Source organism: Meleagris gallopavo, chromosome 2, assembly GCF_905368555.1.
Source record: "Meleagris gallopavo chromosome 2, MGAL_WU_HG_1.1, whole genome shotgun sequence".
In the NCBI taxonomy this organism is placed as follows: domain Eukaryota; kingdom Metazoa; phylum Chordata; class Aves; order Galliformes; family Phasianidae; genus Meleagris; species Meleagris gallopavo.
The window spans coordinates 104520461-104533158 of NC_139405.1; the positions used below are offsets into that span (position 1 = coordinate 104520461).

The window sequence follows — 12698 nt, forward strand, 5'->3', positions numbered from 1 at the left end:
CTGCAGGCAGCTCCACCACGCTCTCCCCTCACAGCATCACTCGTCTGCCTGTGGCTCTCAGGAGGGGAAGAAATCCTCATGGCAGCAGCTGTCACCTGCAAAGCCGGGTGTTCACGCAGGTGACAAAGGACCTGGGATTTCGGAGGCAAAGGATGGCGGCAGCAAAGTCACAAAGGGCTGGAAGGAGGGGATGCAATCCCAGCAGAAGCAGCAGCCCCATATTTAGGCAAATAGTTATTATTTTTTCTTTTTTTCTTTTTTTTTCTGTAGCTCCTCTGCAGTTTGGGTGCCCATCCCTTGCCGGTAGGATGCGGGGTGCGCTGTGCCGCAGCCTGCCTGTGGTGCTGGGGCTGCTGCTGTGCCACCCCACCACTGCCAGCGGCCCATGCTGGGAGAACAGCAAGTGCCAGGACCTGGCCACCGAGGCTGGTGTTTTGGTAAGTGGGAGCCTGGGGCTGCCCTGGGCTTGATTTGCTTTCTAACCCAAATGGAAGAGGTGATGGGATGCTGTCCCTGCTGGGTGATACACGGCAAGGTGGAGTGATGCCTTGGGCACCGTGATCTGTGGGTTTTGGTGTGCTTATGCCTTTTGGCCTCATAGAGTCACAGAATCCCAGAGTGGTTTGGGTGGGAAGGGACCTCAAAGCTCCCCCAGCCCCAACCCCTGCCACAGGGACCCTCCCACCAGATGAGGTTGCCCAAAACCCCATCCAGGGATGGGGCACCCACAGCTTCTCTGTTCCATTGCCTCATCACTTTCGTCATAAAGAACATCTTCACGTTAGGTAAAATCAGTTTTTGAACTGATGTCATCCCTCCTACATGGGACAAACAAGGAAATCAGGGAGTGGTAATGGGACGGTGGTTATGGTTCATCCTCTGCAGGGGCTGAGCGTGCTCTGGGGACCCAACGCACAGCCTCCATGTGTGGTCCATGCTCCCCGCACCTTTTACATCCCCATAGGATGTGTTGGATGCTCCATGCTCCCCCTGGGGGACACATAGAGTGGCACTTGCACAGGGACGTCACCAAGGCACATGGCCACAGGTTGGAAAGATTTCTTCCCTGAAAGAGTGGTGGTGATGCAGTGGCACATCTGCCCAGGGGGTGGTGGGGTCACCGTCCCTGGAGGAGTTCCAGAACCGTGACGCAAACTTGGGGACACGGTGACTGGGAATGGTGGGGTGGGCTGACAGCTGGACTTGGTGACCTTAGAGGTCCTTCCTAAGCTGAACGATTTTATGATTCCATTTTGCCCCGTGCAGGCGTGTGCCAAGGCGTGCCGAGCTGAGCTGTCGGCCGAGGCACCCGTGTACCCTGGCAACGGGCACCTGCAGCCCCTGTCCGAGAGCATCCGCAAGTACGTGATGAGCCATTTCCGCTGGAACAAGTTCGGCCGTCGCAACAGCAGCAGCGGAGGGCATAAAAGGGAGGAGGTGGCCGGCCTCGCCCTGCCCATCACATCACCCCACCGCCCCCCCGGGGAGGAGGAAGATGGAGAAGGGTTGGAGCGAGAGGAAGGGAAGCGCTCCTACTCCATGGAGCATTTCCGCTGGGGCAAGCCGGTGGGACGGAAAAGGAGACCCATCAAGGTGTACCCCAACGGTGTGGACGAGGAGTCGGCCGAGAGCTACCCCGTGGAGTTCCGGAGGGAGATGGCGGCCGATGAGGATCCCCTCGGCCTCTCCGAGGAGGAAGAGCAGGAGGAGGAAGGCGAGGAGGAAAAGAAGGACGGCGGCTCGTACCGCATGCGGCACTTCCGCTGGCACGCGCCGCTGAAGGACAAGCGCTACGGAGGCTTCATGAGCCTGGAGCACAGCCAGACCCCGCTGATGACTCTGTTCAAAAACGCCATCGTCAAAAGCGCCTACAAGAAGGCTCAGTGAGCAGGGATGGGGCAGCCCAGCCCACGTGGCCCCACGCAGCTTTAGTGTCCTGCCGGCATGTGTGTCACTTAGATCCACAGATCGCTCGTTATGTCGTTAATTACTACTCTGAAGCTCTCCTGCCCCGACACCGAATGGCAACGGGTTGGGGCTGAATGCACCAATGTGAGCAGTGCTCACGCTGGGTCATTTTCCTATTTTCACCAAGCTGTACAATACTGTAAATGATGGATTAAAAGAATTCTAAAAAAAAAAAAAAAGAACATATATATATATAATTTTTGTAAGCTAGCCATGCATCTGCAATGTCTGTGGGGCTGTGTCTTGCAAAGGGACAAAGGAAACAGGGACATGGTTCAGTGGGCACGGTGGTGACAGGTTGACAGTCGGACTTGATGACCTTACAGGTCTTTTCCAACCTTAATGATAATCAGAGAATCACAGAATTGCTTGGGTTGGGTTGGAAGGGACCTCAAGGATCATGAAATTCAAACCCCCTCCCCCCCCAGGCAGGGCTGCCAACCTCCATCATATCTAATACTAGACCAGGCTGCCCAGGGTCCCATCCAACCTGGCCTTGAACACCTCCAGGGATCTAAAAGTGAAATTTAGAATAACTCCGAGCCCAAATTCTGCAGCTGGGAACCAAAAGGCATCACTGGGGCTGTGCATGGGAGATGGCTGTGGAGTTAAATTTCAGCATAGGTTACTCCCAACGAAGGGATTCAGGCTTCCCCATCCCTAGGCAGCTTCCCCAGTACTTATCTCCCAGGTAAACTCATTAACTGCCTAATGAATGGCAACACAGAAGACTCTCAGGTACAAAAGAAAGTGACATTACTTATAAAGTCACGTTGGTAAACCGTTTGCACAGAGGGGCAATGAAAGCAGGGAGCAGCTGGGGATGTGGAACCATCTGCAAGAGCAAACGCTGTTACCTGTGCCAGGAGTAACAAATCCTCACCATTTCCCCCAGCCTCACAGAGCCCCAGGTGCCATGAACGTGCCAACAGATCAGATCCCATAATGTGGCAACATCAACATTTATTGGAGGGCTTGCCTGGAAATATCAACAGCATCTCAGCCCTTTCACAGCCCACTTCCCTCCTGCCCTCAGCTACGCATGGAAACAACACAGTGCCCTGAAATACAGAGATGGAAACGCACACATGCACCTAACTGCCAAGTTTATAGAAATATACTTTGTCATCTATACATACACCAGTATCTAAACTAAACGTGATGTACAAACAAGTCACTTACACTGTGTGTGTGTGTAGGGACATTTACAGGTGGAGTTTGGGTCCTGAAATGCAATGCTGAGCACAGCCAGCACTTGCTTTTGGAGGGGAATAGGGGATGTGCTGGGGGATGTAGCGAGGGAACAGCACTGGGACCAGGAAGACCACCCCAAAACCCCCAGCCAGGGGATAGGGGACGAGGTGCAGTCCTGCCCCAGGTTCCCTGAGCAGCAATGGAACCCCAGGACGTGCCCTGTGCCATCCCTATGGCAGCCAGGTTCCAAAGAGCAAGCCTCGTGCTCATCTTCCCCACCTTCCTTATGAATTTGAAGGGGTTTGGAAGCGTCTTCCCCCCACGCACACACAGTCTGGGGGTTAATCGCTTTTCCTACTGCATTTTGCTGAACTTTTACTGCTTTTCATTAGCACAGCTATGGGAGCAAACTCTCCTTTGTCAAGCAGCCTCTTCGTGTTCCCAATGCCAGCTCCACAACTTCACCCAGCCAAAACTCCATGGGGGACTAGGCAGAACGAAGGGAACAAAACGGGACGGGCTGGGAACAGAAAGATGAGGGGGACCCCCAAGGAGTGGCTGTGGTAAGGGACAGCCTCAGGCTCTGGGCAGGGCTGCAATCCCAGCCCAGGGACTGAAATAAACCCCTCGTTTTTCCTGTCCTCTTAAGCTAGGTCATTTCCTAAACCCGGATTAAATGACAACCACATAAACAAGTGGTAACCTTGGGGCAACTGCAAACTGCACCCGCCACCAAACTAAAAAAAGAAGAGAGAAGAAGAAAAAAAAAGGATGTTAACGTGCAATTACACCTTCAAATAACTGTCTGAAGAGCTACAGTGAGAAGGAGCAGAGAAATGAGTGGTCACTGAAGCAATCCAGCTGGGCACAGGCAGCACCACTGTGACCACTGTATTTACCTGCTGTCCCCCTGCTGCACACAGCAGCATCTCCCACACCTCCAGTTTTGTGTTGTAGATCCTCCTGTGTCTCCTCCTGCAGTGAAGCAGTGTGACCAGCTGGAAGGAAAGGGGCTGCCCCAGAGGGGAGGTGGGATATCACAGCAGCCCTGGTGCAGGAGGCTCCATGCTTGGCTCAGCAAAAAGCTGCCTGACCGCAGCAGAGGCCTTTTTTTTTTTACAAAAGGATTCTGTTAAAAAAAAAAAATCTATTCCTCAGACAGGAATGCTAACACTGTGAAATCCCAAACCAGAAGCATGAAAATATTTGGTTAGTGTGTTGATATGCCCAAATGTGGTTTCTACTCATGACTTATGGTGCCTCCAGATGCCTCATTGCATGAGCACTGGCTGTGGCTGCTGTATGGGCTTCCCAAGAGCACCCTGCTGATGACATGGACAAGTCAAGTATAGCTCTTTTGGATCTCCTCTCCTCCTCAAGAAAAGTTTTCCAAATAAATCACGTTTTCAAGTGACCTGGAACCAGCCAGGCTGTGTATCCCAACACTAGGATGGGACAATTGCTGCCCTCCTGTCACTCCAGGCACTCCTCTTGTCCAGAATGAAGTACCCGAGCAACTGGCCACACACTGAGGCAGCTGCTGGGAAGATGCAGCTCACAGGCCAGGAGCTGGATGTGTGGACTGCAGCCTTTCCAGTGACCTGCTTTGTGCATGAGCTCCAGCAGGATTTAGTTTTACAGCTGCCCCAGGCTCCAGCTCGCTGCACCACACATCCCCTTTTACAATCTCACACCCTGCAGCTTCACCCCTGCACCCTCGCCAGGGGTTTCCAACATGGCTAACAGATGATTTGGGGAGGGATTCCCCAAGGAACAGGTTTGTTTTACGTTAGGAAGATGTACATGCCCAAAGCTCTCTGCCAGGAACCAGAGCATCTCCTATCCCCTCCTCAAAAACAAAACTGGAGAGGGAGGTCAGAGCAATGACACACCTTCCTGCACCACCAGCTACCCCCAGAATATCGGCAGGGGATCACTAAAGAAAGTACATGAGACAGGTTTGTGGTGCCAATGAATCTTGGGATAGTCTTAGTGTCCACGTCCCTATCTGTCATGCAGAAGGATGCGCTCTCCAGGTGGTTGGCAGTCTCTCCCCAGGAGGTCCTTTGGCACAAGCTGTGCAGCAGGCTCTGTCCTACCAGCACGGCCATCCTCAGTACACACACAGGTCCGGGAACTTCATCTCATACACTGGGATGGAGTGGTTCTGGGGCTGGCCATAGGCAGCTGTGATGGTGCCTGATGGGCTCGGTGGCGGCCTGAAACATGAAAGACAGAGGAAGGTGTTTTACAGAGGTTTCATGAGGAAGCAAAGCCTGTTGCAGAGCAGAAAACATTGCATTCCTGCACCACTGCAGTTCTCCTCAGTGCCCTCGTAGCAGAAGGGAACCGCAGCAAACAAACCAGAGGCTGCTCCCACCAAACCTAATCTCCTGTGCTACCACAGGTACCCCAGTCCCAGGCTGGCACCCACCCCCAGCACCCTGCAAGCAACACAACTGAGTGGCTTGACTAGTCATGCTCAGCCTGGCATGCTCAGCCATCACCCCAACTCACCGTATGGTGATCTCAAAGATCTGGTTGAGCTTGCTCTGCAGCAGCGTCGCCTGTAACACACACAGCAGCTGGATCAGTGTGGGTGCAACCCAGGAACAACAGCAATGCAAGTAGGTCAGACTCTATCGGCCTTCCCCGTTCACCAGAGAAGGAAGGCGGCCTGAAAATTCAGAGCTGCACTGCCACCATCCCCAGCTGAGACGATGTGGGGATTTAGGGCCACAGCTTCAACTCACCCGAGCACCACAGTGAGCAGCAATCTCCTCAAACGGGGCTTTCTGAAATTTCTCCACCACTTGTCGCCTCCGCTCTCGTTCTTGCTCCTCCACAGCGACACTGTCTACTGAAGCAAAGGGGAAATGGCTCTCAGCTGCTCCCCTCAGCACGGATCATCCACACCACATCCCCACCCCCCAGCAGACAGCGCAGATTTGAGCATCACTAGTAAGCCAAGCAGAGGGTCTTCGGTGCCTGAATCTGGGACCTGCCTCCCAGGAACACCCTAGGGAGAGGCACAGAGATGAAGCTGCCTGGTCATGCTGCTATCTGGGTGCAATGTCACCATGGCAAAAGCACTGTGGATCCATCCATCCACAGCGCACACAGGGGTGATGGAACCCACACGTCACCCACCCATATTCAAACATGTCAGCCTCCACTTCTCCCTCACTTACCTATTGCCTTTTTCAGTGTCTCATATGTGATCTCTTCAGCTGGTGCTCTCTAGAGGAAGAGGAAAAGCAGATGGTTCGGTGTTCAGCACGAGACAGTGTTTTGGAATCACAGCAACCAAGAACCAGTGCCTCAGGCTGTATTCTCGAACTGAGACACAGCCTGTCTTTAACATACAGGCACATCCTTCCTGACAACCTGTAGTTTTAAAATGTTTTAAAAGGCTGGACTACCCTGGCCTCAGACCTTCCAAAGGCTCCTGGGTCTACGAAATGTTGATAGTGGGAAAATAAAGGAGAAAGTTTTTCACCCAGAGGGTGGTGAGGCACTGGAACAGGTTGCCCAAGGAGGCTGTGGATGCCCCATCCCTGGAGGCATTCAAGGCCAGGCTGGATGTGGCTCTGGGCAGCCTGGTCTGCTGGTTGGTGACCTGCACACAGCAGGGGGTTGGAACTGGATGAGCGTTGTGCTCCTTTTCAACCCAGGCCATTCTATGATTCTATGAAAGGTTTGCCACCCAAACAGCAGCGTGAGATCCTTCCAGATGTGTAACTCTCCTAAAACACATATCAGCACCTGGAGGGGAGCATCAGTAGGAGATGGAACCTTTCTGTCCCTGATTTGCTGCCAAACATACCAGGGCTGAATAACGGATCCCTGTGCTCATAGCCAGGGGAGCAGTTATGCACGCAGCCAAATGAAGAATTATAGAAGACTTAGTTGCACACTGCCAGGATGCAGTTTCTAGAGCTCAGGTGTAACACAGTACCTGCTCTCGCTCAGGACTGTTTCTAGACTCCACTTCAACCTGCAGGGAAATGGTCTCACCAATGCTCTTCCTCTTGGACAAGCGGTCTTCATCTAGGAAAAACCAGGATAGATAAGCTGATATGCTGCCATTCCTCCAACTGCAGAACTGCTCCATGCCTCGTCTCCAGAGTAGCAATCAATCTGTCCAGGTGTTCACCCAAATTCACCCAGCCCAGCACAACTAAGAACTGAGCCAAACCCAGTGGGCTTTATGACACCATCAGTCCAGCCGGCCATGTATGTGGCAACCCCAGGAATCTCCCAACCGACAAATTTGTGACAGTTTCTCTAATGCTACACCTCTAAGGAAAGGCAGAAAAACAACAGAAAGACAACCCACACGTAGCACAAGAACTTCACATTCCCATTACTGTGTAGAACGTTTCTCTCCCCCTGGTTCTCCAGTAGACCACAGGGTGGCACATACCAGTCAGCTGGGGGACATAGGGTGTGCTGAGCCGGTCTGCATTGTAACCACTGCCACCCAGCACTTCACTGATCTTGCTCTGCCAGAAGAAGACCTCTGGGCCCAGGCGGTCAAGGCTCTTGCTTAACCTATGAGGATGGAAAAAAACAGGGGATATGGCTACACCTTCTCTTCATGGGAAACGGTACCAGAAGGGAGAGGGTTTCCAGCCCCTTTCAGTCAGAAAGAGAGGGCTTATACGGCTTTGCTTAGCGCCGTCTGAGTTGGATACATCATATTATGGAGATCAGTGAGTTAAAGAAGGTGATTCTCCCCCTTTCCTCTTCTCTCATGAGATACCACCTGCAGCACTGTATGCAAGTCTGGGGCCCCCAGCATAAGGACATGGACCTGCTGGAGCAGGTCTAGAGGCCACAAGGATGCTGAGAGGGCTGGGGCACCTCTCCTACAGGAACAGGCTAAGAGCTGGAGGTATTCAGACTAGAGAAAAGAAGGCTCTGGGGAGACCTTACTGCCTTACTGCAGCTTTCCAGTACTTAGAGGATCCTGTAAGAAAAGTACAGAGGCACTCTTTGTCAGGGGGCGTACTGACAACAGGATGAAGAGTAACAGCATTAAACTAAAAGAAGGTATGTTTAGAATAGATATTACAAAGAAATTTCTCATTACAAGCATGGTGAAACACTAGAATATGCTGTCCAGAGAAGTAGCAGATGCTCCATCCCTGGAGGTGTTCAAAGGCAGGCTGAATGGGGCTTTGGGCAATCTGGTGCAGTTGGAAGTGTCCCTGCTCATGGCAGGGGTTGGACTGGGATGGACTTCAAGATCCCTTCCTAATCAAACCATTTTAGGATTCTGTCTCTGGGTACACCAGTACAAAGCTACAGAGGACCAGAAGAGTCCTCGACCCATCACAACAGATACAAACGTGCTCAGCAGAGGAGCACCACCCCAACTTAGGGAATGTCTTAAAATAATAGTGGCACTCACTGGGGCTGCTTCCATATTTGGGACCTCCTCACCAAACATGACGTGTGCAAAGTGTGCCAAAAGCTATCCCAGCAGGAGTGAGACAGCCCAGGCAGCCCAAGGCCGATCAGCATGCAGCACATGTCCTTGGGCCAGCAGCAGAGCAGAGCAGCAGGAAGGTATGCCATATCTGCATCCACGTTGCTGGCTGGGTGGGAAAAGAATCAGCCAGCAGAGCCAATCCCGGTATTTGACCAGCTCTGAGCACAAACTGTGGCAGCCAGCCCCTTCCCTGATTGCATGACACCCTCCTCAGATCCTAAAAAAGGCTGAAAACTACTTACCACTGTGACATGCCCAGATGGGAAATGCAGGTGAGCACAGGCAAACAAAAGGTAGACAAACTCTTTACCACCCATGCTCCTACACATGCTAAATCCTTGGGATCAGGCAGTGGGGAAGAGGACGTTTCCAGCCAAGGTGCTTACCTGGGTCTCTCCACAAACACATCTTCAGGGAGCAGATAGGGAGCTTCCTTCTGTCGCATCTGGATGACCTGCAGAAGGCAAGCAAGGAGTCAGGCTCAAACTTCGCAGGCAGCCAGGTAGGCTGCAGCAGACAAGGTCTCAGCACCCACCCCGAGCCCTCGCACCTCGTGGATGTGCTGGCAGAAGGTGGGCACGGTGATGAGCTGGCTGATGAGGTTCAGGTAAGCTGCACCAAGGGCGAAGAGTGCACAGCGGTTGTACGCTGTCAAGTTGTCTTCATTGATCTGGGCTATCTCCTGCAGCAGAGACACAGCCCCATGTGATAGAGATGGGTAAGGTCCCAGGGTGGTCCCCCCATCTACCTCGCAGCACTGCTGCCTGCGAACACCCAGCTATTGGAGCAAGGGGTTGGGGCATTTCAGAAGCTGGCAGGGTCTCTTCCCTGCTGTGCTAATCTGATCCCAGTGTGGCAGGAGAAGCCTGCAGGTGAGGAACTTGTATCCCCCTTGCTCAGAGACACCAACCCAAAAAAGAACAAAAAAAAAAAAAACAACCAAAAAGCCCTTCCTAGAGGCTCTTTCAGGACCTCTATTGCCTTTCTCCAAGTACAGTCCAGCGATGGAGAGATAAAGCCAGGTAAGATGCCAGGGAAGGGGCTCTCACCCAGCAGGCCAGGTATCCCATTAGCATTTTGGCACTGAGCCCCAGTAGCACACTCAGCTTCCCATTCACCTACCTGCACTGCCAGCACCAGGCGGATGAGGTCCACTACAACCTCCTCATTAGCCAACTCAATGCTGATGAGCACCAGCATGCTGTAGAGAGCCTCATAGTGAGCCTGGATGTTGCTCTCCTCCTTGCATATCAGGTAGATGTGCCGGAAGAGCTGCTGGCTATGCTGCGGGAACACAGAGGGATGTGGTCACCTTCTAAGCATCCTCTATAGGCAACAGTAAAGTCAACACAAAAGGATAAACAAAAAAGCAGCAGGGCCCAGCAAAGGGGCTCTCATCCACGCAAAAAGGAGCAGAACTCCTTCAGTTGACAGGCAAACAGGGAAAGCCCCAGGGATTGGGAGCTGTGACTCCCAGGTGGTGTTGGACTCCGATGGGGAAGAGGCACCAGCAGGTCTGAGAGCAGAGACCAGAACAGGCAAATACTGCTCACAGCATCATGCCCAGAGAAAAGATTCTCCTGTTGCAGCAGCATTATAGAAATGACAGCTCAGACCACAGCAGAGAAATAAAGACCTGAGCCACACTACTCGAGAGCAAGGCATGGGATAGAGCTGGGCACAACTGGTGCAAGGGAAATGTAGCTCTTCCACTGCTTTCAATGCAGGGACTGCTCCCAGGTGTGTAACATAACAAACTGATCCTCTCTTGGCTTCAAACTAGTTTCAGAGGGGTTTTCACAGGAAATATTTTAAAGAGAGGAAATTCTGTGGGGCTTTTTTTTATTATTATTTATTTATTTTTAAATACTAGGCAACTTTGGAAATCACTTAATAAATAGTATTTGGGATACTAGCACATCCTGGGGTACTCATTTTTTGGAACAAATAGCAGATTTCAGGGTCTACAAAGGTTCACACATGAAGCACTGATGTAGATTGAATCCCACTGGGATGTCCTTTCCCAGGGACATCTCCTGGTTCAGAGGCCTCACTCCGTGCCTCCAGTGTGACTTGGGGAAACCAAGGCACTGTTCACACAGGTGTGCATGAGGACAGCTTGACCCAGACTCTGACACTACCTTCTTCATGAAGACAGTATCTTGGCGCGAGCATTTTTCCACTTTCAGCTTCAGGACTGAGATGTCGCTGATGGTGCTGCAAGGAAAGGCCAAGGGGAAGGGAAAACTCAGATACCAGAGGAAGGATGTGCAATCCCCACACGCCAGCAGAGCTGCTGGCCAGGAACAAGCAACTGGGAGGAACCAAGGGGGAGAAGCTGAAGGTTGGTTTTAGAACCCATCTGAGCAATCCAGATATTCGAGAGAGCTAAACCACTACAGGATTTCAAGAAAGTTGCACTCGGGAATACAAAGGCAAATTGAGAAAGAAGCATGCATGCAGAGTAGATTAGCAGGACCACAGCAAACCCCATGGAGATACTGCCATGTGGGATTCATCACCTTCTTCCGATTTAGCTTCATTCCTCTCCAGAGTAAGGCTAGCTAAATGCAGCGCAGCAATGCCAGTGCCCAGCAGGCCTATCTGTGGGGATGCAATGCAGTCGATGAACTCACTCGAGGAGGTTACTGCTCCTGCACATCCTCCTGGTATCACTGTCTGCCTAACCACAGTTATCCTCAGCAGGGTGGTCCCACATCCCTCTGGGCACAGCCTCTCAGAGATTGCCCCCACCCATCTGGCTCCTAGCAGAGTGCTCATCTGCAGCATTAGACCACCCCACGATTGGTACCGGATTTAATAATAATCCTGCCAGCAGCCCCAAAGCCTGCAGGCACTCTCAGCCTGTCAGATCTCTCTCTTGAGCCTGCCCTGTGGGGTCTGCCAGCCCCAGCCCTGTTAGGGATCCCGAGGCACACACCTGATGGTAGAGAACTTCTGCCGGTTGTCGTGGCGATCAATGAAGCTGATGAGGATCTCAAGGACAAAGAGGCGAATCTCAGCATCCTCCATGAGGGCTGCAGAGAGCAGCCTGTCCAGGAAGGCGCTGGGAAGTGCTGTGAGCATGTTACTGCACTGGAAGCCCACGGAGACCTGTGAGCATCAATTAAAAAGGGAGGCAACATGACAGCGTCACTTAGGTTAAAACACACCAAGAAAGGGGGAATGTGGGCAGAGAAAACTAAGTCTCCATGCCAGCATGTTTGGTTACAGGTCTTGCAGGGATTGGACACTGCTACAGGAATAGTGACACGTTCATACCTGTAGGAGGGACTTGAGGAGCATTATCTGTGTCAGCCGATTTCGATTCTCCCTGCCAAGGAGAAAAGAAAGAAATAGTAAAATCTGGGTGAAATCAAAACCAATCCTCTTTCCATGTCCAAAGTCTAGAAAACTTCAGAAAGGGCAAGACTGAGTTTCCTGAGTCATTACTGCATACAGCTGTAAAAGTCTTCAGGAAATGGGCACCAGATACGTTGCTAAAGGAATGATGAACATGAAAGGATTCAACCCAGCTTAGGTACCAGAAACAAGGCAGCACTTGCAACTCCATGCAGGCACAAGGTGCCCATCCCACCAGTGACCCCCGAGGGATGCCAGGCACCAGTTCTATACAGGCCCCTCACTCTTAAGCTGCTCAAGACCAGTTAGATGAAGTACAAGCCTTCCTGTGAATGGCAGTATCCGTATTCCTCATTCCCATCTCTCTTCTTCTAAGCCCATGTACACCATGCTTCCACTTCAGGGATGTGCATTTTTAGGTATTTTTTTTTTAAGCAAATATAGAATATCCTGAATTCTCTACTGCCTGAAATCAGTCTTTCCTAACCCTGTATGGCAAGAAAGGGATGTGTGGATCTCTGCAAGTATTTCCAGGCTGTCCCATCATCCACAACACACTGGCCTAAGCTGCCAAGGGACTGAGCTACACTGAGGTGGCAGCATCCTCAGAGGCTGAACTGTAGGCTGCAGCTTCTCTGCTAACTGCTGGTACACCTACCCGGACATCCAGAGCAAA

General features: G+C 51.9%; 2 protein-coding genes across 7 annotated transcripts in view; one reads left to right on the top strand and one right to left on the bottom strand.

Annotated features, from left to right (window-relative positions):
• Positions 1-47: 47 nt before the first annotated feature.
• POMC (proopiomelanocortin) lies at positions 48-2381 on the top strand. Its single transcript, XM_031552647.2, has 2 exons — positions 48-437; positions 1267-2381. The coding sequence occupies exons 1-2, from the start codon at positions 153-155 to the stop codon at positions 1885-1887; spliced, it is 906 nt and encodes a 301-aa protein (XP_031408507.2). The 5' UTR covers positions 48-152; the 3' UTR covers positions 1888-2381.
• A 533-nt stretch (positions 2382-2914) lies between these two features.
• The window catches only part of EFR3B (EFR3 homolog B), a 44416-nt gene continuing 34632 nt past the window's right edge, over positions 2915-12698 (bottom strand). For 5 of the 6 annotated variants that reach the window (XM_019613365.3, XM_085218236.1, XM_085218238.1 and 2 more), the window contains 12 exons: positions 11942-11993; positions 11601-11773; positions 10801-10876; positions 9782-9943; positions 9210-9341; positions 9046-9113; positions 7589-7716; positions 7121-7212; positions 6354-6402; positions 5916-6022; positions 5680-5729; positions 2915-5381 (listed from right to left, as the gene is read on the bottom strand). In XM_019613365.3, the coding sequence (XP_019468910.1) occupies positions 5276-5381; positions 5680-5729; positions 5916-6022; positions 6354-6402; positions 7121-7212; positions 7589-7716; positions 9046-9113; positions 9210-9341; positions 9782-9943; positions 10801-10876; positions 11601-11773; positions 11942-11993 (1195 nt within the window). In that variant the 3' untranslated portion in view covers positions 2915-5275. The remainder of the gene's footprint in view (positions 5382-5679; positions 5730-5915; positions 6023-6353; positions 6403-7120; positions 7213-7588; positions 7717-9045; positions 9114-9209; positions 9342-9781; positions 9944-10800; positions 10877-11600; positions 11774-11941; positions 11994-12698) is intronic. The other variant, XM_010708069.4, reaches the window with a different exon arrangement.